Here is a 23,579-nt window from a genome sequence, read left to right on the forward strand (position 1 = left end):
AGAGAGAGAGAGAGAGAGAGAGAGAGAGAGAGAGAGAGAGAGAGACAGAAACAGAGAGAGACAGAGACAGAAACAGAGAGAGACAGAGACAGAAACAGAGAGAGACAGAGAGACAGAGAGAGACAGAGAGAGAACATTACGAGTTATGTTTGGGTTCCTAAGAAGGCCCTGAGAGACACAGCGCTGGCCTGCACACTCTGCTGCATGCAGTGCCTGGCATGCAGCAGGTGCACAAGACCGTCAACTGATAGTGGAAAGCAGGAAGGCACAGGAAACCCAGAGTTCTCCGGTTCCTCTGTCTCAGGCCCTGAAGAGCTAAACTGCCAGTCCCACCAGATCGAAGGAACCAGAGCAGAAACATCTGAGAAATCTACACCAAGAGAGGTGAGCTCCATCAACAGAGGCTTAACTGTGCATGCTGGCAGGGTCCGGAGAGATGCCTGAACCACCGTGCCTTTCCCAGCCTCAGCTGTGCCCAGGCACTGTGCCCAGGGATTCAAGAGTTAGGTGTAATGGGGTAATCTGAAAGGTTCGTGTATTGTCCACAAGCAAGCCACAGGGCATCATAACCCAGTCTTCAGCTGGGGGAAATGGGAAAGGTTCTGTGGACTATCCACAAGCAGCTGTACATCTGGCACAGAAGGTCCCAAGGGTGCTAGCGTTCCCAACCCTGCTGCCATTCTCCCTTCACATCTGGGCTTTGCCAAGCAGGAAAGCATGTTCTCTTATCTCTCATGAACCCAGGTTTCCACCAATATAGACATTAGAGTCAGCCTCTTCCCTCCCACCACCAGGAGCAATCATTGTTTAGTTAGAAGGGAGAAGAAGCTTCAGATTGGAAGACCCAAAGTAAACCAAGTTGGTCAGACATGAATCATTTGCTGCCTGCCCGAGCTGATTCATATCTATTCGGCTGTACTTTTCCAAATGGCAGTCTTCCCTGCGTAAAGAGGATGGATGATGAAGAGGAAGAGGATGAAAGGAGAGGGACACCTGGCCCTGGTGGGAGGCAGCAGCCTACTTCCTCCCTCCTTGGACAAAGTTACAGAAATTGGCTTCTCCTCAGAACCTGACATAGGAGGCAATCAAGAATCAAGAAGTTCTTGTTTCAAAGAATGATACCCAGCCGGGCGGTGGTGGCGCACGCCTTTAATCCCAGCACTTGGGAGGCAGAGGCAGGTGGATTTCTGAGTTCGAGGCCAGCCTGGTCTACAGAGTGAGTTCCAGGACAGCCAGGGCTCCACAGAGAAACCCTGTCTCAAAAAAAAAAAAAAAAAGAATGATACCTTCGTCCAAGAAGGAACAGGGAATTCCCCGTGTAATAAACCTAGCTCATGCTCATAGCCTGGTCAAGAGTATTTCTTTCTCAAAGTATTCATCAGAAAGAAGGAATAGGTAGTTTTATTGTCTCTACTTCTGAACATCCGTGAAATTTTCCACTGTGCCTTGCACAGGTCTCAGTCTCAAGGTGGGCATGGCAGCAGAGACACATGGTCCCTCCCTTACAGGGGAGAGTAGGAAGGAAGTAAAGGCCCAGATGTAAATAACCTGCCTGAGGTTGGCACAGTGTGGATCAAAGTTTCAAACAAAGGCTTGCTTGATGCTGGAATGCATGTTCCCACATACCGCTTCTTGGGAGTATGTAGGGGACGTGAGGGGAGAGTTATGTGTTAGCATGTAACTCCACATGGAAGTAGTTAATATTATCAACTCAACAGGAATGTAGAATCACAAGCTTTTTGGACCATCTGAGAGGGAGTCTCTAGACTGTATCAACTGAGGTGGGAAGATTGACCCTAAATGTGGGTGATGCCATTTCAAGATTTGGGGGGTCTAAGCTGAATGTAATTGGGAAGGCAGCAGGGCAGGAGCAGTCAGTTCCTCCTGCTTCCTGACTGCAGATGCAGTGTGATAGCTCCCTCAAGCATCTGCCATGGCCCTCAACCTGCTGGCCAAAACAAACTCCACCTTCTTTACGTCGATTTTGTCTGACATTTTATCACAGGGACAAAGAAATGTAAACCAAAAGAGAAGTCTTTACTGTTTCCGTTTCCTGGTTTCCTGTGGGTCCTTGAGAAAGAAGGGCTGTGCTGAGAGGAGAGCTGCCAATCCTAAGGAGACCTTCCTTGTGAGGGGAGGAGGGAGAGCCGATGCTGTTAGAGGCACAGAAGGATAAGCAGATGTGGAATTCACAGACGCGATGTGGAGCCTGAGTCTCGGTCCTCCCTCTCTTTGGACCTGCATGGACTGGGCAATTCTGGGATCCCAGCAACCTCCACTCTTACAGACTGTACTGCAACCTCGCCACTCCGAGTTTGTTTTAATATGTCTGAGAAACAAAAGTCTTCCCCTTGGCTTATTCATATGTATTAATGCATGAAGGAAGGAACGGTCTGTATCTTCTGAAGGATTTCCTCTACCTTTTTCTTTAAATATAAAAGATGTAATAGCCCAAGGATCTCCATGTACTCCTATGTCCACCCCCTCCCCTGAGCTTTCCATTGTATCCATCCTACCAATGGGACCCTGGCCGGCAGTACCATGTGCTGACCCAGGACCTTGCTCTATGCTGCATGGCTGTTGGTTGATTTGTTTGTTTGTTTTTTTCTATTGCAAGACAGAATCAAAACACTAGCTTGACAGAGTCCCCTGTAGACTCAAGTTTTCCCACCTCAGACTACTGGCTGCTCAGCAAACTAATTATTCAAGTGTGTTCACCTGTCACATCCTCATGCGACTGTCCTTCAGCCCCTGTGCGCCCTCTCCTCGGGCCAGTCATCAACAGGGTGACTTTCCACAGCATCTCCTCTTAGGCCCACCACTTCTCTCCCTTCCTCACAGAAGAGTCCTCTTTCCTTCTGGAATCCGTCTCTTAGCAGTCCTCCCCGCTGCTGATCCTAACCCGAAGCTCCTCCTTCTTGCTGCTTATGTTCTCCGCCTACCTCCACCCCAGGGTTTGTTCACATCTTGTTTCTCTAAGGCAGCATTAAGATGCACACAGATTTGGATTCAGGAGGTGTGAACTGAAGCTGGAGGAGTTATATCTTGCCTCAGTGTCTGTGGATTGTACCTCAGTCAGTGAGCTCTCAGGACATTCGTGTTCAGAGGGTATTCCCAGCCTGGCAGCCTTCTAAGCATCGCCTTGGACTTAGAAAGGCGAGTGCCCGGATCCCACTTCGGCCTTGGAGACTCAGAACCCCAGCGATGTGAGGCCAGCAGTCTGTTGCAGCAAGCTCCCAGGAGAGTCCCACACATCTTAAGTTTGCCAGCCACGTGGCTCAAAAGCTTTACACCTGAACTGTCAAGACAAGCAGGCAGCGTGGGCAGTCTCTTTCAGAGTGTACTTTGCAAAACCTCGACTAAATTTAGAATTACCCAGGAGAGTTTCTTTCTTTTCTTTTTTCTTTTTCATTTTAATGTAGCTACCTTAAAACATAAATAATAAAAATTAAGGAAAAGAAAGAAAAAGAAATATAGCTACCTTAACTTGCCTAAATCCACTAATTCCTAATTTGAATAAGACCCAGACACTGTATTTTAACAGAAAGTGTAGAGCAGCGGTTCTCAACCTTCCTAATACTGTGGCCCTATAATACAGTTTCTCATGTTGTACTGACCTCCAACCATAAAATTATTTTCATTGCAACTTCATATTGTAATTTTGCTGTTATGAATTATAATGTAAATATCTGTGTCTTCCGGTGGTCTTAGGCAACCCCTCTGAAAGGGTCATTTGACCCCCAAAAGGGTCAAGGCCCACCCATTGAGAACCACTGGTACAGAATATGGCAGAAAGTTAGCTAGAGGAAGTCTCAGAACATAATGTAGGGAAGAGACATTGGTTAGCCCTGGAATCAGAAAGACCTGGGATTGAATTGGACACTCAACATATGACTACAGGCAAATCATAATTTCTTCCAGTTTCCATTTTCTTACCTGTAGAGTGAGACTACCACTTGCCTCCTAAGGGTCTCTGTGTATAATTAAGTAGCAAGTGTACCTGAACATCAAACCCCCTGCAGTTTCTAGTCCTACCATGGTAGTTTAAATGAGAATGATCCTCAGTGGCTCAGATGTCTGCTGAATGCTTGGTCCCCAGTTGGTGGCCCTGTTTGGGTAGCCTTAGGAAGTGTGACCTTGTAGAAGGAAATGTGTCATTTGGTGTAGGCTTTGGGGTTCCAAGGCCTGGCACTGTTGTTTCCTGCTTGGAGTTCAAGATGTGAGAGAGAGCCCTTAGCTTCTGTTCCAGCCACTGTTTGTCTGTTTCTTACCATGATAACTCTCATCCCTCTGGAAACAAAAGCTAAATAAACTCTTCCTTCTCTAAGTTACATTCATTGGTCGTGGTGTTTTATCTCAGCAATACAAAAGTTACTGATACATCTACCTTCTGTCTACTGACTAAAGCTCCTGAAAGCTCTGGGACTGTAAAACCTGAGGACCCAGAACAAAATGGATTTTACTATCAAGATCCATACAACTCTGCTATTCTTGGAAGGTTAGGAATAGCATGAGGGAGCTTTGGGATGAAAACTCTTAGGGCCCAGATCCGTCAAATCTAATGCATGCTGAACCTCCAGCCAGTCTCCAGGCAGAACCACACCTAAGGCTCATAATAATACTTGTCTTTATAAAAAAAAAAAAAGGATGCCTCTTAGCTATAGAATCCCAGTGATGCTCATAGGCGTGGAAATTCTTATTGTAAGGCATGTAGAAACCAATTTATTCACGTGCCCATATCCTATAGCTGAGTCAGAACTGGAAAGACCAGTCTCTTAAAATCCACAGGGATGCTCTTGACTCAGCCAGTGGCTTCCAACCCTTTGAAGCCGAGGAAGCATCAGGGTCTCTTCCAACCCAGGGCCCAAAGCCCAGCGAGCTGCTGTATCCAACATGGTGCCTGCCACAGCCAGTCCCCTTTCTGGCTAAAACTGCAGAGCCAAATCCTCTGCTCAAGGAATTAGGTTTGGGTGCAGAGTGCTCTTGACTGTATATCACTGATGGGTTCAGAGATGATTCCCAAAGTGGCCTAGCTAACAAGGGCAAGGAGGATTAGCTCACTAACTTCAGACCAACTCCCTCCAAGCCAGCATAGTGGCACACACGTGTAGTCCCAGCTACTTAGGAAACTGAGGCAAGAAACTTGCTCGAGCCCAGGAGTTCAATAATACTATAGACAACACAACTCTTGAGAAATCTCTTAGGAAAAAAAAAAACAAAAACAAAAACTAGTCAGCTTCTTCCTGATGAAGTGAAAGGCTTCTCCAGGTCCTATCAGGAGGAACATGGGCAAAAGGATGCTAAAGAGGACCAGAGGCATGCATAATGAACATGCTGGCTGGAGCTTTAGACCAGGCTCCAAGTTCAGCTTCTGAGTATCTGCATAGCCACGACACTTGGCTTAGTGATACCCGAAAGTGTCTTAGGACTTCCAAAGGAGTCTCAGCCTATGACTGTCTGCTGCTGCCTAATGGCTTCCCACATTGGTAGGCAACATTCCAACCATGGGGTTTAGAAGGAGTTGAAAGCAATGTTCCCAATCTTTATTGCCTCTTACTCTTGTCTTCAAGCCCTATCTAGAAATAAAGCACCTAAGAGCCAGAGAACATATTTTGGGTTTAAGGCTTCTTGTTGACCGCTTTGCTTTGTTTTTTTAAGTCTTGCCTCTGTGTAAGCATAGTACTAGGAATAAAGCTCTTGTCCCAGAGAGCACAACAAAGGCCAGGTATGCACCTGTGACTTAAGAACAGAGAGGCATGCTCTGTGCCATCTGAACTCCTCACAGACACTGATGCCTTAGGTAAGTGCCAACACCAGGCACTGGGCATCTGTGAACGGCGATGCCCTCTCCATGTGGCTGTGGACTAGGGAACCTCGGGCCTCTTCTCTTCCTGATGGGTTCTGGGTGTGTGGCCTCTACCCCTGGAGCATTGGTCTCCACAGCACCAGAGACTTCCAGGACTGAGTGCAGTTCTAGTTACAGCCTCAGTGACTAGAGAGATGGTCAAGGCTCTTCTCTGGACATCGACATCTGGGGTGACATAAGGACAGGGCCAGAGACAAGACCTGGTACTTACTTGGTTCCAAAAATATCCTAAAGGCTTGCCAGCTCTCCTGTCTAGCAGTGAAGGTGAAGGCTGTGGAAAGGAGGCAACAGGACTTGTCTGTGGCTCTTCCTGTCCACTGCTGAAGGTGACAAGGGCAGCCCTCAGAAATGATGCAGGGACTACATTAAGAACACCATGGGGGCCCACTGGTGATGGCGCAGGCCTTTAGTCACAGGGAGGCAGAGGTGAGTGAATCTCTGTGATTTCAAGGCCAGTCTGGTCTACAGAGTGAGTTCCAGGACAGCCAGGGCTAAACAAAGAAACTCTGTCTCAGCAAAACAAAACAAGCGGGCGGTGGTGGCACACACCTTTAATCCTAGCACTTGGGAGGCAGAGCCAGGTGGATTTCTGAGTTCGAGGCCAGCCTGATCTACGGAGTGAGTTCCAGGACAGCCAGGGCTACACAGAGAAACTCTGTCACAAAAACAAAACAAAACAACACAACGAAAACAAACAAAACAATTCCAAAACAAAAATAAAACAACAGCAGAAAGAACATGATGGTGATCAGAATTTGCTTTCCATGCTGCCTTTACCACTAATTACCAGTGTGGTCATGGGAGTGCTGGCTAATCTCTTTAGGCCTCCAGTTCCTCATCTGTTCAGTGGACAAAGACAATCCCAATGTCAGAAGATTCTTGTGAAGAGTATGAGAAAATGTATAAAACCCCTAACAAAATCCAGCACATGGCTTTAGGAAATGCTTGCTGTAGACCTTGCCAATCTCCTCTAGAGAAGGAGAGTGGAGTCTACCCTGGTTGGTCTGTTTTGTTTGTTTGTTTTGCAGTTTGACACAACCTAGAGTCACCTGGGCAGAGGGAACCGCAATTGAAGATCTGGCTTGTTTATAAACATGCCTATGACCATGTCTATAAAAGACTGTCGTGATTGGTGATTGATATAGCACCAATATATAGGAAGGCCCAGCCCACTGTGGGTAACACCATCCCTAGGCAAGTAAGCCTGGACTATATAAGAAAGCTAACTGGGCATGAGCCAGTGATCCAGCCTGGGCAATGGAAAGACCCTTCGGAAGTAGAGAGTGCTTCCTGCTGGGAAGGAGAGCAGAACAGAGCTCTAAGCAAAGCAAAAGGCAAAGTCTACCAACCGTGGAACCTAGAGGGTCTCCAGAGTACAACACACCTAAGCTGTCTCTATGGGCAGCTGCCTCCCTCTGGCCAGCACCTCATGGGTTAAGACCAGGTGCCAGGTTGCCAGTCCACCAACTTGAGTGCCACATGTTTGAGTGGAAACAGGGCTGTCTCTGGATGCCAAATGTTATCACCACGATCAACCATAGCTCAAAGGCCCAGCATCGTGACCTGAGCCACATGAGACGCCACATAAGGAACAATTTAATACAGCTGAAACCCAAGGCAGACACCCAATCTCCGGGGCCATGCTGGCTCCAGTTACCAAGCCTCAGTCCCATGAATGCTCTCATTCTCCACCCTGGCACGAAACTGGCATATACTGGGCATGTGCAGTTCCTATGGGGTGTGGCTGGAGGGCACTTTTAAGCAGGTCACCCTGATTGACACTGAAACAGGCTTTAGGTAGAGGCAGACTCTGTAGGGGAAGTGGCTGGCTGACTTCAAAACTCCCTCCCAGATGGCCAGTGATGGTGCACACCTTTAATCTCAGCACTTAGGAAGGCAGAGGTAGGTGGCCCTCTGAGTTCGAGGCCAGCCTGATCTATAGGATGAGTTCCAGGACAGCCAGGGCTACACAGAGAAACCCTGTCTCAAAAGAACCAAACCAAAACAAAAATCCCAATCTTCTCACTTAGCAAATAACTCCTCAGGAGACTAATAATACCACCCCCATAACTGAGGGACACGTCAGAGCAAGAGAGGATTCAAGACAAAGGGATACAGTCCTTCCAGGAAGAATAAGAGAACCCTGTGTCTCACCTGTCACTTGCATCCTTCCACTTTCAGTCTGGTGACTCTTACCTCACTCTTCCCTGGACCACATGCTGACTGACTTTCCCCTCTGTGGAATGGCAGACCGTCCCTCACTCTGGCTTTGTTTTGAGGAAAAGGTACACACAGATCTCAAGGCAAACACATTAGTCACCATCACACTGTCTTGCTCTGGAAGTGTCAGGAAGCAGAGACATAAGAAGGTACCCTGGTCTAGACAGAATCCTGATCCTCTAACTTACTCCAGGGTGTGTTTTAACCTCCAGAATACTGGGCTCAAAGGCTCTGATTCCCATGTCTACCTACTGGAAAGTCTGGAAATCTCACAAGGATACTCTAGTTGTTCTTCTTTGAAACTCAAACACATGCACACACTGTGTGTCCTCTAACACACCCAATCATAACTATTTAAATTTTTATTACATCTTCATTTTGTGTATCTGTGTATCTATACATACCTATGTGTGTCATGGCACACACACATGAGTGTGCTCGCGAGCGTATGTGTGTGTTTTGGAGGGCACCTCGAAGAAGTCATTTCTCTCCATCTACCGTGTGTTCCCAGGGACTGAACTCAGATCAGCAGGCTTGGCAGCACCTTTACCCACTGAGCTGTCTCACCAGCCATGTTTTTTAAAAAAAAATTTTTAAGTAAAAAATTAGAAATGGGTTGGGAGCATGATAATATCTGGAGGCTTTTCCTTTCCCCTGGAAGCTTAAAGGCTCCGTCTTCGGGAAGCTAGGAGTTTAGGAGCTACTATCAGATAATGGAGGGGGGTCTCCCTGTCCAACACTGACTCTCATGAGAGTACAAGGAATATGTGGTCCCAAGGCTTGAATCCAGGGCTCCCTGGCTGTTCATGTGGTCTAGCAAGGTCACTCCAGCAGCCTGGCTAAGCTGATGAGTGCCGTGTCACCCCTGGAACCTTGGCTAATAAGCAACATTTGACTTTATTCTAAAATACCAACCATTGTATGTCCCAGAGAACTCCACTCACATGCCCATCCCGGGAGTCACTGCCTCCTTCCCTGCCATGTCTGATTTCTTCTACACAATGCATCTGAGCAAAAGAGTTAGATGCTACTAGAAACAGTTCACCCCTTGCAGGAGTCTTCTTCCTCTCCTCTCACAGCCCTACATGTGCCTGACATGCTGAGTTTCTCGTTGTCTTATGAGTCCCCAAAACTGGATACTACCCTTTGTCTGTTCTAGGGAAGCGTGGAAGTCTTCTAGGGAAGGGCACACACTCCTTTGTTCAAATAGACCACTTGCTCATAAATGCTTACTGTGTGTCTCGGTCTAAGCAAGGCACTCTGAAACAAGCAGCAAACACAGCCTGTGCTCTAAGCAGACAGACACTGAGGAAAGAAACCAATGCACCATTTCAGAGAGAGTCAGGAAGCCAGAGCAAGATAGAGGGAGAAGGCACTAAAAGTGGGACATTCAGAGAAGACCTCTCAAGGTAGGTGGTCCCTGGGTTGAAGTCTCAGTGTCAAGGGCATACAACAGACAGCGCTGAAGGATCAGTGCTCCAGGCAGAGGAAGCAACAAGCATCTGGCTAGTAAAGACTAGCATTATCTTTCATGTGATATTAGCTCTTACAAAGTGAGAAAACATGCAAGACCCTTGCATCTTGTTGAGACTCGCACATGCATGCAGGCACATGTATACACACACACACACACACACACACACACACACACACACACACACACGAAGAGGCTCTGACCCTAACAAATCCATCTGTAGTGGTAGTGGAGAAGGCTACGGTGTGTCCCTGCTGGTCCCAACAAGCTGAGAAATAGCCTCCACATGCTTTCTGTCGAGCACCTTCCCTTGACCTCTGTCTCGTGAGGAACTGACTTAGCTTTCAAGATCCTACTCAAATGTCACTTCTGTGATGCCTTGTCTACCTGCCCAGGAGGAATTCCTCACTCTGAGTTCAAAGCATTAGAACATGTCACCTCGGTTACATGGTAATATCCTGGTTGTTTGGAAGCCTGTATCCCAACGACCCTTCGAGCTCTGGGAAGGCAAAACAGCATCTTATTCGTTTTATCTTCTCCTTGTCTGGCAGAAGAGCAGATCACTAAATAATATTCAATGAAGTTGAATACATGCAAGAAAATGAATGAGAAAGCAGCGACTGAGCGAATGAGTGAGTGAATGAATGAATGGATGGATGCATGCACTCTAAGCCAGGAGAAAAGAGCAATGAAGAGACAATTTTCATCAAGGGAGAGCAGTCAAGGATTAGTCCACATTTCAAAGCCAACTGCAGGCCCTCTCCCTAGATCATGGTGCCCCATCCCAGAGTTCTCAGTGAATCTGCATCAAACCAGTAATAAAAGGGTAGCATTCAGATCATCCTACTGGTCCTCATCTGACATCCTCAGTCCTCCATCCCAGGCTGCCCTCAGGGGATGTGCGGAGGTAGCAGAACCCTCTGTTGGGCAGGAAAGGTGTACATTCTCTGCTCTCTGGCTTGCAGGATAGAGGTTCCTTTTGGCAGCCTTTGAAGGGATTTCTGGGATGAAGGGACTGCCCAAAGCCAGTTTGGAAGAAGTGAAAGGGAATAGTTTAAGTACAGGTCGCCTGCATGGGAGATGGCAGTCACTAAGTTGTCCTGAATATTTTTTGAAATTAGGGTGGATAATTAGCTCTTTCCTCCCCAGCAAAAGGAATTAAATATGGAGGAAGCCCTGGACCCTCTTTGTCTGAGCTCACCAGCGAAGCAGAAGAACCAAGGAGAAGTCAGATGCCTGTTCAGACAAGCAGCAGTTTTACAAGGGAAAAATCTCAAGTACTACATTACAAAAATAGTTGCTCTGAGAAGAGCTGGCAATCAGGACAGAAGGGCAATGGCCAAATATTGACTTTCACGTTATAAACCTCATTTCCAAATTGTCTGTCTGTGCAGGGGGAGGAGGAGGAAGAGGAAGGACCAGCATGTGCAGGGAGGCAGGAGAGAAATGGGGTGCTCAAAAAAGCCAGCAGATCTGTAAGCGTGGTGCAGACGCGCAGACCAGCAAGACCTGCAGGTTTCAGCTGCTCTCTTCCAGGAATGGGATCCTTGGGGAAAGGGTGGTAGGCTGAATCTGTGCATGTGTCAAAAGGGGGAAGGAACGAGCTGGAGAAATAGATGACTGAGAGTGACACCTGGTAGGGACCACCTTCACCTTCCTGGGCTACCCAACTCGGCTGTATCTCCTTACTAACCCTCTCCCTTCAAAGACACTACCAGCACCAGAGCTAGGGGACGTGGAACAGAGGTAAAAAACAACAACAGCAACAACAACAAAACCCCAGAAAAAAAAAAACTGGCCCCACAACCGTGGCATGTCAGACAGCTTCCTGGTTTCTCCCCATTCAATCAGCACTGGATTCCCAGCCCTAGCTTAAGGCCTGACACACACTGGCCTCTCATGTTGTTCAATAAACGGTGCCCAGATGGGGCCAGGGAGATAGCTTTGTTGGTAAAGCACATGCCACACAAGCATGCGGACCTGATTCTCCAGCATCCAGGCAAAAGGCCAGGTGAGGCAGTGATCCCAGTGCTGACAGGGCAGTCAGACAGCTCCCTGAGCTCCCTGGCTAGTAAACCTAGCTGAATTGGTGAGCCCCAGGCCCCAGTGAGAGAGTGTTGTCTAAAAAACCAAGGTAGGCAGCCCAAAGGAATGACATCCAAGGTTGATCTCTGGCCTGCATGGGTACCAGTACGTACACTCCCCCCCACCCCCAGCCCCACCCCCACAAAACAGCGTTCAGATGATGAGTCTTCGGGTGACGGGCAGGATGACATTATAGCACGTTACTGACCATCTACTCATCTCCGTGACATTCTCATGAGCTAAGAATAATAAGTGACAGCAGCTACAGTTTTATGGAGGACTCTCCCGAGTACGTTGGATCTATTCACCTCTGTAATCTTCCTAGCAACCATTAAGAAAGGCTCTGTCGCTGTCTTTTATTTGGAACGGGAGAACTAAGCACAGAGATCAAGTGGGTGTTTGAAGGATTCAGGGTTGGAATGTGCAGGTCACCGGCTGGGCTCTTTCCATTCTGCCCGGGGCTTTTTATGTTCTTTTCCTTTTTACGAAACCTGGAGGAACAGAGTAGGGGGAGATGGGTCTCAGGGTGCCCTAGATCCGCTAAAGTCTGACAAAGCTATGAAGCATAGAGACTGATCCCTAAGCCTCATTGTCTTGTATTGTATTCGTATCTAACTCCTCGGTCTAGAAACCTGCAGACCTTGGGGTCACGAACCCTGGGGTTACAGTATCCACACATTTGCCCAGCGTCTGTAGGATCACTTAGGTCCAGGCTCAGATAGAGTTCTCCTGGTTCTTCCACCCCTCTGACATCTGCTCCCACCCCAAGTCACCACAAAGGCCTGCTTAAGGCAGTCAGATCCAGTTCCAGCTGAACTTCTTATTAGGCAGGTAGCTGCAGCAGCCGCGAGAGAAAACAGCCACAGCCTAAGCTGCGGCAGGCGAACCAGTCCAACCAGAAAGAGGCCACAGCCCCTCCTCACTCTGAAGAGGAGTAGCTTGAGGGAGGCTTTTCAAACAGAAGGCCCAGAGAACCAGGTGAGCCTACTTAGGGAGGATCAAGGATGGGCATGAGCGGGCAGAAACCAACCCCTGGGAACCCCCCTCAAGCTAGCATTACACCCCAGTCTGGCCAACACAAAGAAGATGCCTGATCACAAATATCCACAGAAGAAGTCTCCTGTCTGCCTGACCAGACAGCACTGGTCACATGATACTCTTTACTCTTTCAGAAGTGTGGGCCTGATGGTTGGTCCCTGGGGAATGGAAAGGAGCTGAGTAGGGTTCCTACTCACGTGGATAGCAGCACACCCTGGAGGGGCCTTTCAAGTCTTCACCTCCTTCTCCGGTTAATGTCTTCGGTACCTTTTAAAAGTGCCTTTCTCCTATTGCTAGGCTTAAGCCATAGTCAGGCCCGTGAAGACTTCTGCTAACTGGGCCTTACGCTGACTATCTCACAGGTGCCTGACCTTGCACTACGACCCATAACAACTCAGAGGCATATGACTAGGCCTCACCCTCAAATTACTTATAGTTTAAAGACAGCACCAAACAGAGGAATGTTCTCTGTCCTAAAATCTTCCTTCTGCTACAACCAGACTGCCCGGAGTCCCGTGGACTCCCACGCACTTCTCACCTCTGTTCTCTGTGCTCTCCTCGTTCCATCTGCTCCCTTCCACTGCGGGAACCCACCCACAGGCAACCCACACGGCAGCGCCCAGCTTCAGCCATCCCTGTCTGCTGGAATCCACAGGGACGGGTCTCCCTTCCAAACCCCATTAGCAACATCACCTCCCATTGGCTGCCTCAGGCACATATAAGACTCCGAGACCTTTACTGCGAGCAGTGGTGCAGCTATAGTCAATCCTTTCCGTCTAAAGGGCGCTTCACCAAACACTTGCAGATAGTTATCTTGGTTTGGCACTAACTCTTTATTGCTCGTGTCTCGTTTCAACTAGATGAGAGACTTCTGTGGGCAGGAAAGGGTGCATTTAATGTCCCTAGAATACCTAGCATGGTCTTTCACTGGAATACTCCATTACATTAAACAGATAAGATAGTCTTATCAGGAAACTGCAGGAACGTTATTAAGGTTCTGTCTGCCCCACTCCCCCACCAGCCCTCGTCTAGCAGGTCAGCTGCATGGAGAAGAGAGTGAGTGAGTATCTGTGGTACTAGCTTCAGGGTTGACAGGTGGCAAGGACATAAGGGCCTCAGTCTCCCTGGCTGGCTCTTTCATGGAATGTTTGGGCTCTTACGTAGAATAGACAGTCAGTTATAAAGAAGCAGCCAAAGGTGACTTCGGTATAAGCCAAGACTCTGAACTCTCGCCTTGGCAGTAATTAGCCAATGGCCTCCTTTTCTCCATTCATAAGTAAAACAAAACAAATGGGGGAAGATGTCTAGATCAACCTCTGACATGGCACGCCCAAGCCTACCCATCTTCTTAATGGGTAAATTATGAATCTGACCTGGCAGCCCCCATTTTCCTGGCTTTTTGATTCGTCTCCTGGCTGCCCCTTCCTTGGGAAATTTTCCAAATCACGGGAGAAAGCCTCTCTGGAACATCCGGCTCTTTCCCTTCCATTGTAGCTAATGTTGGAAAACCTGGCCAAGATGGGGAGGACCTCAGAGCCTCTGTAAGCTTTAAATAAGAAAGCACTTAAGAAACCGGGGGGGGGGGCCGATTTGAAGGGCTGGAGTGAAGAATGATGTGTTTCTTTGTCTTCCATGGACTTCGGAATCCTAGGAGTCAGTGGACCCTGTAGAAAGGGGTGCCTGGCCACCTTCTGATGGCGGAGAGCAAACCTCAGGAATAGGTTTTAGGCTGATAATACCAAAGCTGCGATGGGGGTGTGTAGAAGCAGACCACGCAACTCTTCACCACTGCCCGTCACAGTGAGCTCCAGAGGGTCTCCAGGGAAGTCCCTGCACTCTCTCTAGCATTCTACCAGCTGGAAGAAGATGGCAGAGAGACAAGGAAGGTTAGTGGTTGGATGTGTGGGGTGAGGGATGGTTCTCTTTCAAGGAACGTACAGCCTCTGCAGGGTCATTTGGTATTTCAGAAACAGATGTTCCTTCCCTCACTCTTTCTATGGAAGAGGGGGAGGGCCATATGTCTCCCAGGGGAGGCTGACTCCTCATGCAGTAGGCAGGAGTCCTGAGTGAGGTCTTCCGAAGGGATGGGAACCAGTAAAAACCCTCAAAGGGAGAAGTCCGGGTCACTCCTAGGACTTGTACCCATGACTCCAGAGTGCAAACTACTGCTCTTCAGGCAAAATCTAGGCACATACCACCTCCCCACCCCCATAGCCCTTGACTCACTGCAGATAGTTCAACAGCTCCTAGCCTCAGAACCTTGTCAAGGATAATCAGGACAAGTTTCCATAGTAGTAACCTGTTGCCCTTTGTCCCCAAGCCTGCAAACTCTCTCATATCCCATATGGCTCCGCAGCCCCTCCCTGCTCACTCCCATGACTTCTCCAACACCTGTCTCATCTCCAAGGGCTCTAGAGAGGCAGGCAGCCCTCTCTCAGGCAACGTTCAGTATCTGTCCCCTTCTAATCTCTCCACAATGGATCTTATTCAAACAGTGGCTCAACCCTGGCTCCTGGATAGCTTAGGGGCTGGCCTTAGCGTTCCAGAGAAATGTGGTCAAGTTTTGTTCTCTGGCTCTAAGTGACTTGAGGAGAGCAAAGCACATAGGGAGACCCTACGAGAGAGGCCGCCAGCACTCAGCCAGCATCACGTACATGACAAATACTTTACAAGCATTCATTCATTTAATCTGTGTAACACCTCAGGAAGGTCTCACTAGTAGACCTATTCAACAGACAGAGACACTAAAGCTCAGAAGTTTACATCATAGTCATGGCCGTGCCGTCCCAAAGGCAGGTCTCCAGGTTTGCCTGACAATATCTGCCTCAACTACAAGCCTCTGCTTCTCCAGACTGCAACTACCCTCACCTTCTTCTCTCTTGGCAAGGAGTGTATGTTGGGGGAGAAGTGTGAAGGAGGAAGAAGAAAGCCTTAAGAGAAAGCAGCAGGGAGGGCTGGAGCCCTCCCTGAAGGCAGCAGGGCCTTCTAGGAGAGGATTCTTACTGGATGACCAGACGGCCAGCAGGTTGTTTCTGTCAGGAGCCATGAGAAGGCTACTCCAGAGCTGAGCAAGGCTGGTACCTGGAGGCAGATATGGGTGGAAACCCCTCAAGTCACACTTCCTGGAAGAGAGGACCTTCCCTTGCCCATGAAGGAGAGACCACTGAGTCATTCTCAAAGTGACCCTCAATGGCCTTGCCAGGGTACCACCAGGCCTTTGTCCCTATCTAATGTAGGTCCTGTCTACTTGCTGACCCCCTACTCTGCAGGAACATTTTCCATCTTCCCATTCTCCTTCAAACAGTTGCTGCCCATCCCCATGCCCCTTCTTGCACTATGGTATCCCTGTCCTCCTCCAGGTGTCCCATCTTGTGGCTTTACCTTCACTACTGCCTTGGAAACTAGTTTTCTTTGACCAATGTCCTCTGTCCATTCCTACCCTGGCTCCACACCGACTCACCTTAAAACTAAGGGTACCTCAGTGACTTGTTAACTGGTCCTCACTTCAATCCCGTTCTCCTCCCTTCATCTGGAGCTGTGGGTATATCACTTTACCGGCTATGAATCTCGCTGCCCCAGCTCAGGGCACCCTGGCCTACACCCGCCTGTTTTTCTCATCTTGGGTGGGAAGGCTCCCCTGCCGGAAGGCAGAACTCCCATCTCTAGACCCTGACTGTAGGCAGCATACACCCCTCACCTGTAGGAACTCAGGCTCAGGGCCCCAATCTGGAGACCTCTCACTCCTAGGTGTGTGTTCTCCCTACCCCTGGCCTCCCACGCCACAGCCTCTACCTTGAGGGGCGCGCGATCCCTTCCGGCCTGGAGATGAAGAAGCAAGCACCGGGAGGGGAGAATAGGGCGCCCCGGGCCACCGCCCCTTACCGATGGTAGAGATATGCGAGGAGTGGAACTCGTTGTCGGTGAAGCGGCACAGCAGGCAGGTCTTGCCCACCCCGGAGTCCCCGATCAGCAGTAGCCGAAATAGCACATCGTACTGTTTCGCCATGGCAGGGACTCAAGGGGGCCCGAGGGCTGCGGGTGGCTGCGGGCTCAGCCCCGCTCAGCCTCTGCCATCGCGGCTGGAGCCCGCCCCAGGACGCCGCGGTGGCAAGAAGGAAGCGGCCCGGCCCCCGCGCTGGCCTCGCCCGCTCGCTCGCTGGCTCGCTGGCGCGGGGAAGCGCGGCTGCGGCGGGAGCGCGGCGCGGGGAAGCTCGCGCTGGCGGGAGGTGGGAGGGGACAGCTGCGGCTGCCGCCCCTGCCCGGCCCTCCGCCCGTCCCCTGCGCCGCTGCTGCAGCGAGGGGGGGGGGTGGGAGGAGCAGCGGGGACCCCGCGGCCGTCCGGGGCGGGGTCCCAGGTCTGGTCTCAGGCCCTGGGGTGCCCGGACCCGGGCAGGGTTGGAAAGGGATCCATCTGCATCTTCCCACCGACGATGTGAGAGGCAGAGTTGGAAGGAGAGCCCATCCAGTCCACATGCCCCAACCTTGACTTCCTAGTCCCGTTGCTTCTCCTCGAATCCCACCCCAAGCCTGATCTTAATCACTCCGCCCTACCTGGGTTACTCCGACAGCGGCCTGGCCCAGCTTATGAGTGGCAGGTCTCACCTAGGCTCACCCCTAGTTGGAAGGCCTTCATCAGGGTCTAGCTTGGACCGCCCTTCCCTTCACCAACACTCCCGGTGTGTTGCCGAAATAACTGCCATTGCCATTTGGCCTCCCCACAAGAGTGACTTATGTCACGCCCTCTCACCTCTTAAACCGGGAAAAACACCCGCGGACCCATTCATTGTTCAATTCATCAGAGTAGACAGATAAACTATCATTTAAAAAGAAATCCAAGTGTACAATTATTTGGATGAGGTTCCTGTTAAGTTTTCGTTGGGTCTAAATTGCTAGGGTGGGTTCTCGGATTACTAAATATTTCTGTACACAAATGGTACCCGAGAATGAACTGTTCTCTCTAGAGACCCAGTTTACTACTGCCAAATGTGTTAGCACCAAAGAGAAAAAATCAATCCTCTCTGGGGTTCAGAAAATAGCACGTTCTTAAGAACTAGTATTAGAGGAGAGCAAGTCTAGTCTATTGGGTCTTTTAAAAAAACGACTCTGTGTGTGTGTGTGTGTGCGTGTGTGTGCGTGTGTGTGTGTGTGTTCGGGCTAAATATTAGATGGAAAATGGATTTGTCAGTAGGAGAAATGGTGAGCCTACTTACTATCTTGAACTATATTTCAAGCAACGTTTCTAAATTTATATTAAAGAGGAAAAACTCCTAAACGTGATCGCTACATTGATCTTAAGGAACAGATCCTAGACTGACCATTAAGATTCCCAGGTGTGGGACGGGAGCGCCGCCGGCTCAGAGGTTGGGAACGAGGGCTGCTCTTCCAGAGGTTCAGTTCTCAGTGCAGCACCCACGCAGCAGCTTAACCGGAGTTCTAGGGGTTCTGATGCCCGCTTCTAGTCTCTGCAGGCGCCAGGCATGAATCCGATGCACAGATCTGCATGTATAAATGTGATCATTTAAAAAAAAATTCACAGGTGCATTTCTCTGCATTTGTTTTTTGTTGGGCTTCAAAGGCACGATGGGGGCTCTTGGGTAAGACACATGAGTTCTCCCAGGTGCCCTGCTCAACAGCTGTGAAATTTTGCCTCTCACTTTCCTCATCAAATTAAGGGTATTTAGGGTAACAATCTTCTTATAGGATTGTAAAAATAAGGTGGTATGTAGAAAGTACTTTGTTTAGCATGGTACTTGACTTAATAAATCCTGAGTTATAGAACACACCATTGATTTTTTTTTCTGCTTCCTTGGGCTTTAAAAATAGCCCTCAGATGATGACTAGGGATAGTTTTGCTGAACTGAGGCCTAATTTGCTGTGATCCCCACCCCCAACACCCTCATCAGTGCAAAGAGCACAGAGCATATGTTGCTGGCAGCCCAGATGTTAGGTACCTTAGCCACTGTCCCATTGAACCACTGTAAATACTCTCCCTGGTCTCTCCTTTTAGGATGATAGTGATTATCTGTGGCTCTGTCAGAGAAAGCAGGGGAGACAAGCAAGATGAGCAGATCTCTCAACCCAAAGGGGAGCTTTACTTCTAAAGAAATTGCCCTTTCAAGGTAAGACAGGAAAGTGAAGTTGGTTTTTTTTTTAAACGGGGTGGGGAATACTAAAAAATTAAGTTTATTTCATCATACAGGACTGATTTCAAATTCAGTAGCTTCCACTGTTTGTTTGTTTAAATGCATCTGGGTGGTAGGTGATACTGAAGAGACTTGACTCAGTGATTAAGAGGACTTGCTGTCTGCTCTGGCAGAGGTCTGGAATTAGGTTCTCAGGACCCACACTGGACAGCTCACAACTGCCTATAACTTCAGCTCCAGCAGATCTGAAGCTCTTCTCTGTCCTTTGCAGGTATGCGCATGTGCACGTGTGCACAAACACACACACACACACACACACACACACACACACACACACACACACAGAGAAAGAGAAGAAGGAAAAGGAGGGAGAAGATGGAGGAGGAAGAGGAAGAAGAGAGTGTTCTGGGGGATGGTGGTATAAGCCCAGCTACTGGAAAGGATGAGGCAGGAATATTTCAAGATCAGTTTGGGATGCATTGTAAGACTCTTTCTCAAAAAAGATAAAACTAGAGAGGCGGGAGAGCTGGCCTAGACCAGCCAGTGACAGGTATGCAGAGGGGCCCACAGGCGTTAGTTTGTCTGGAGATGACAAGATGAGAGTATGATTCCTCAGGGCCCCAGAGCAGTCCTGACAGCCTAGATTCCCACCTCTGGACCAGCGCTGTGAATACTGTGGGATGGAGGTGCTGAGATGTTGAGACAATGATAGGGGAGAATCACATGGATCAGTGAAGACCACAAAGCTGGCTTTAACTGTCTGGTAACCCAGGCACACAGTGGAGTGTTTTGACATCTTCTCCAGTTGCGTGCAGCTTGGACTGAGGACGTTTCGGTGTAGCTGAGAGGCATCAGAAGAGAGATGGCTGAATGTCTCTCCCACAAGCCTTCTAGAATCCGTCACTCAATGATACTCACTCTTTTACCAGGAAGACAAGTCTCTCTGCTCATCCTCACCCCACACCAGCCACACTGAGCATGCTCCCAAGGGCACCACTGTGGGTTCTGCCATAGCAACAGCAGAAGAGCTGCAGAGATGCTTGGTAGGCAGCCCACCCACCACTGAGACAGCACAGCTGGTCCACAGGCTCCTCGTGAGCTTCATTCTTCATGTCTTTCTCATATTCATCCTTATACATCCAACCCTGTGTGACAGTGAGTGATGCGTACACCTTATAGGAGGGTCCCCACCTAGCTCAGAATTAGAAGAAATATGATACACCCCCCACCCCCCACCCCATCCCCTGCCATTCTGACAGTACCTCCCTCCTACTTCTCTCTGTTTTCTTTTTTTCAGGTGGGAAGGAGAAAAGGGGGAGGGCAGGGTGTGTCACATTGTAGCTCAGGCTAGATCAGAACTTATAATGTAGTGGCCTAGGCTGACCCATAGCAATCTTCCCACCTCATTCTCCCCCTATGTTGGAATTAACAGGTCTAATCCTGTAATGGGAAAATATGACTCTGAGTTGGCAGAAGACAAATTCTTAGAAATGTGGGTGTCTTAGGGCTGGTAAGCAAAGGAAACAATTGTGGTCTTGATTTGTGTTAATACAAAATGATGCTTCTGGGAGGCAGAGGCAGGCAGATCTCTATGAGTTCAAGGCCAGCCTGGTCTACATAGTGAGCTTCAGGACAACCAGGGCTACACAGAGAAACCCTGTTTTGGAAAAAAAAAAGAAAGAAAGAAAGAAAGAAAGAAATTCCTGTAGGGCTACTGTAACAAAGTGCCAGAGACCTAGACTTAAAGAACAGACATTTATTTCCTCACAATTCTGGAGACAAGGTGTGGGAACAGGACCCGGGACACACAGATGTGAGGGTGCATGGTGAGAGGTAACAGAGTCATGTGTTGTCCTGGGAAATCTGATTCTGGAGACCAACATCAAGGTGAGATCTGAGTTTATTGCCCAGCCCAGAAGTTTATATAGTGTTTGAGCCAATTCCAAGGTATGCCTTCCCCCTCAGCCTTGAGCAGGCCTGAAAGACCTTGTTTACCACAATAGACCAAATAATAGGACCCAAGTGGAGTTACCCATCTTGGCTGCACACACAGCCTTCTACAGGAACTTAGAAGAATAACTGCCCGCTGAGCTTGTCTTGAGACATCTCCGGCAGTGGCAAAGGATGGGTTCCCCCACCCATCTCCAGCTGAAACAAGAAGGGGTTCAGTGGAGCTTTCCCTTTAAATTAAGAGCTGAACATTAAACTTCGAACCTTGATCAGAATACTTTGTCTTGGCTTCATCTTTCTCTCGCCCTCTGTCCCTTTCTTCATTTCAAACCCCCCTTTCAGGTGAACCCAGTTGTCCCGTGGCGGCAAGCGGCTACACCAAGGCTCTAAATCCTTGGCCAATCACATCTCACCACACTGTCACCATGCTCCAATGAAAGCCCTGCTTGATGAGGTAACTCAGAAGGAATGGAAGGTGGTATTGTCATCTATGAGGACTTCCATGAACATGGGGGTAGGGTGAGGTGGGGTGGGGTAGAGGGACCAGTGCTCTGGACTTGGTTCCTTTTTGCTGTCTCACCAGCATGCCAGGAGCCATATTAGATCTGAAGCTGCGTACACAGATCAGGACTCTGAGGAGTCGCAGGACCCTGAGGTACCTCGCTCTTCATCCCACTTCTTCCTTCGCAAGGTTGATTTCCTTGTCCCCCACAGTGAGACGTTAGACTGAGATGTCTTCAAGGCTGGTTTCCTCTGAGGCCTCTGTCTCTGCCTTGTAGCCAGGATCTTCCTGTGCAGATAGTCTTTCTTCTGTATGTTTCCAGATCCTAATCTCCTTTTCATATAAGACATGAACCAAAGGGCTGGTAAGATGGCTTAGTGGGTAAAGACACTGGCCATGCAAGCTAGATAGCCTGAGTTCTAGCCCTTCTATTCACATAAAGGTGACTAGAACGAACCAGCTCCAAATAGTCTTCCTCTGATGGACACTGATACACATAGATTTAAAATATATTACTGAAAATATACCAGCCATACTGGTATATGATAAGAAAGATTATTATCTTAATTGTCTTTCCTCTCCTGAGATGGAGTCTGTGTAACATGTGTTCCACCATGCACAGCTTCACTTGCCCTTTTTAAAGACTGAATCTCCAGAAATCAGAAACAAAGAAACCATAAACAAGCTGAAAACAAAGCACCTACAATGGTTATTCATCTTGTCTAGCAGAATTGGGGATCAGAGCCAACTAGTAGCCAACCACCGAGTTAAACCCAATCCCCCAAGGGCTTTATTTAGGTGTAGATTATATTTACAAGTCTAGAAACACAGGCTTAGCTAAGCAGGACCAGTGCCTCCCAGAGGGAAAGTCAACCTGAGCTCTTTCTTATCAAGCCCAACAGTTGGACCCCAAGATAAACTAGAGATGGCATAAAATTCATAAGTGCACACACATAGAATGTCCAGGTCAAGTAATATTAAAACTGGTCACATTGGTGTTCTCAAACATTTCAAGGTATTGTTAAATTCCAGAAAATCATTCCTTCTGGAAGATTCAATTCCTCACATGATATAGTCAGGGATTCTTCCTTTTGTAAAGAAAGCTCTAAAGGTTTCTGATATTTTTTGTTGCATCTTGTAGTCATTTTTACTTCCATTTCCTTCGAAGAAGGGTTCTTTGTTAGTTGAGATTGGGTTTAAGACTCAGCCCTAAGTTAAGATGCCCACACAGGCTTGCGGGGCTCTCTACCTACCACTCAGCCCGTAACAAGCAGCAGACCAGGAGGAGCCTTGTCACACATAATTTCCTGTGCAGCCAGAGCTTTAGGAATCATTTCATTCTCTCACAGCAGGAAATGAGAGGCGGTGCTTCTCACTGCTTTGCACTGGGCAGCATGCAGGTGGGGGATTTGGTAATGAGAATGTCTCAGAAATGAGATCTCTCCCTTTATGAGACATGACTTGCAACCAGCAACCATGAAATACACATCATCTTAAATACTTACGGTCAAGATTCAGTTCCGGACTGCATTTTCCCTTCCGAGAATCCCTCTCCCTGGTGCAGTTCTTATGAGCCAAGCAGCCAGGAGGCTCAGCTGCACCCAGCACTTTTCTGAGTTAGGAAGGAGCAACTTTTCCCTTTTTGCTTTTTTCTGCTTCTTTCTTTTGCATGCTGGCCAGAACTTGAGTGTGCTTTTTCTGGTGCTTTGAGCTTTCTTTCTCTTTTTCTAGTGTGTCCCTCCTGGGCCACGTGACACAACTCTGTGCTGGCAGGGCTCATCTGGTATGGCCTTTTTCCTTCTCTCCTCCACTGGTCAGTTATTGAAATTTACAGCTTGCCTGACCTGAGTTTTTTTTTTTTTTTAACTTTAATAAAATTATTCTTGAGCTTAAAAACATAATAATAGTAACTGTTACCATTTTGTCTAAGCTCCGCCCCACAGTTACCTAGCAACAACCAGGTGTGCCTTACTCACTATAAAAGGGTCAGCTTGCCCCCTCCTCTCTCTCTTGCTCTCTTGCCTTCTTGCTCTTTCCTCTTGCCCCTCCCCCCTCTCTCCCCTTTCCCCTTCCCCCTCTCCACGTGCTCATGGCTGGCCTCTACTTCTCTCTTCTCTCTCTCTCTCTCTCTCTTCCTTTCTCTATCTCTACTACCCTCTCAACTCTCTTCCCCATGCCCTGAGTAAATTCTATTCTATACTATAGAATATATAATATATACTATAGAATATATACTATATATTCTATACACTATATACTACATACTACATACTACATACTACATACTACATACTACATACT

The 23,579-nt window shown here is 48.5% G+C and overlaps 1 protein-coding gene across 2 annotated transcripts in view; it reads right to left on the reverse strand.

Annotated features, from left to right (window-relative positions):
* Nucleotides 1-17,064, reverse strand: part of Rab15 (RAB15, member RAS oncogene family) — a 24,246-nt gene extending 7,182 nt beyond the window's left edge. Inside the window, exon 1 of one of the 2 annotated variants that reach the window (XM_028788732.1) lies at nt 16,566-17,064. In XM_028788732.1, coding sequence (XP_028644565.1) covers nt 16,566-16,689 — 124 coding nt within the window. In that variant the 5' untranslated portion in view covers nt 16,690-17,064. Of the gene's footprint in view, nt 1-11,953; nt 12,038-16,565 lie in introns of those variants that run through there. The other variant, XM_028788742.1, reaches the window with a different exon arrangement.
* Nucleotides 17,065-23,579: the final 6,515 nt, after the last annotated feature.

This window comes from Grammomys surdaster, unplaced genomic scaffold (genome assembly GCF_004785775.1).
Source record: "Grammomys surdaster isolate TR1022 unplaced genomic scaffold, NIH_TR_1.0 127, whole genome shotgun sequence".
In the NCBI taxonomy this organism is placed as follows: Eukaryota; Metazoa; Chordata; class Mammalia; order Rodentia; family Muridae; genus Grammomys; species Grammomys surdaster.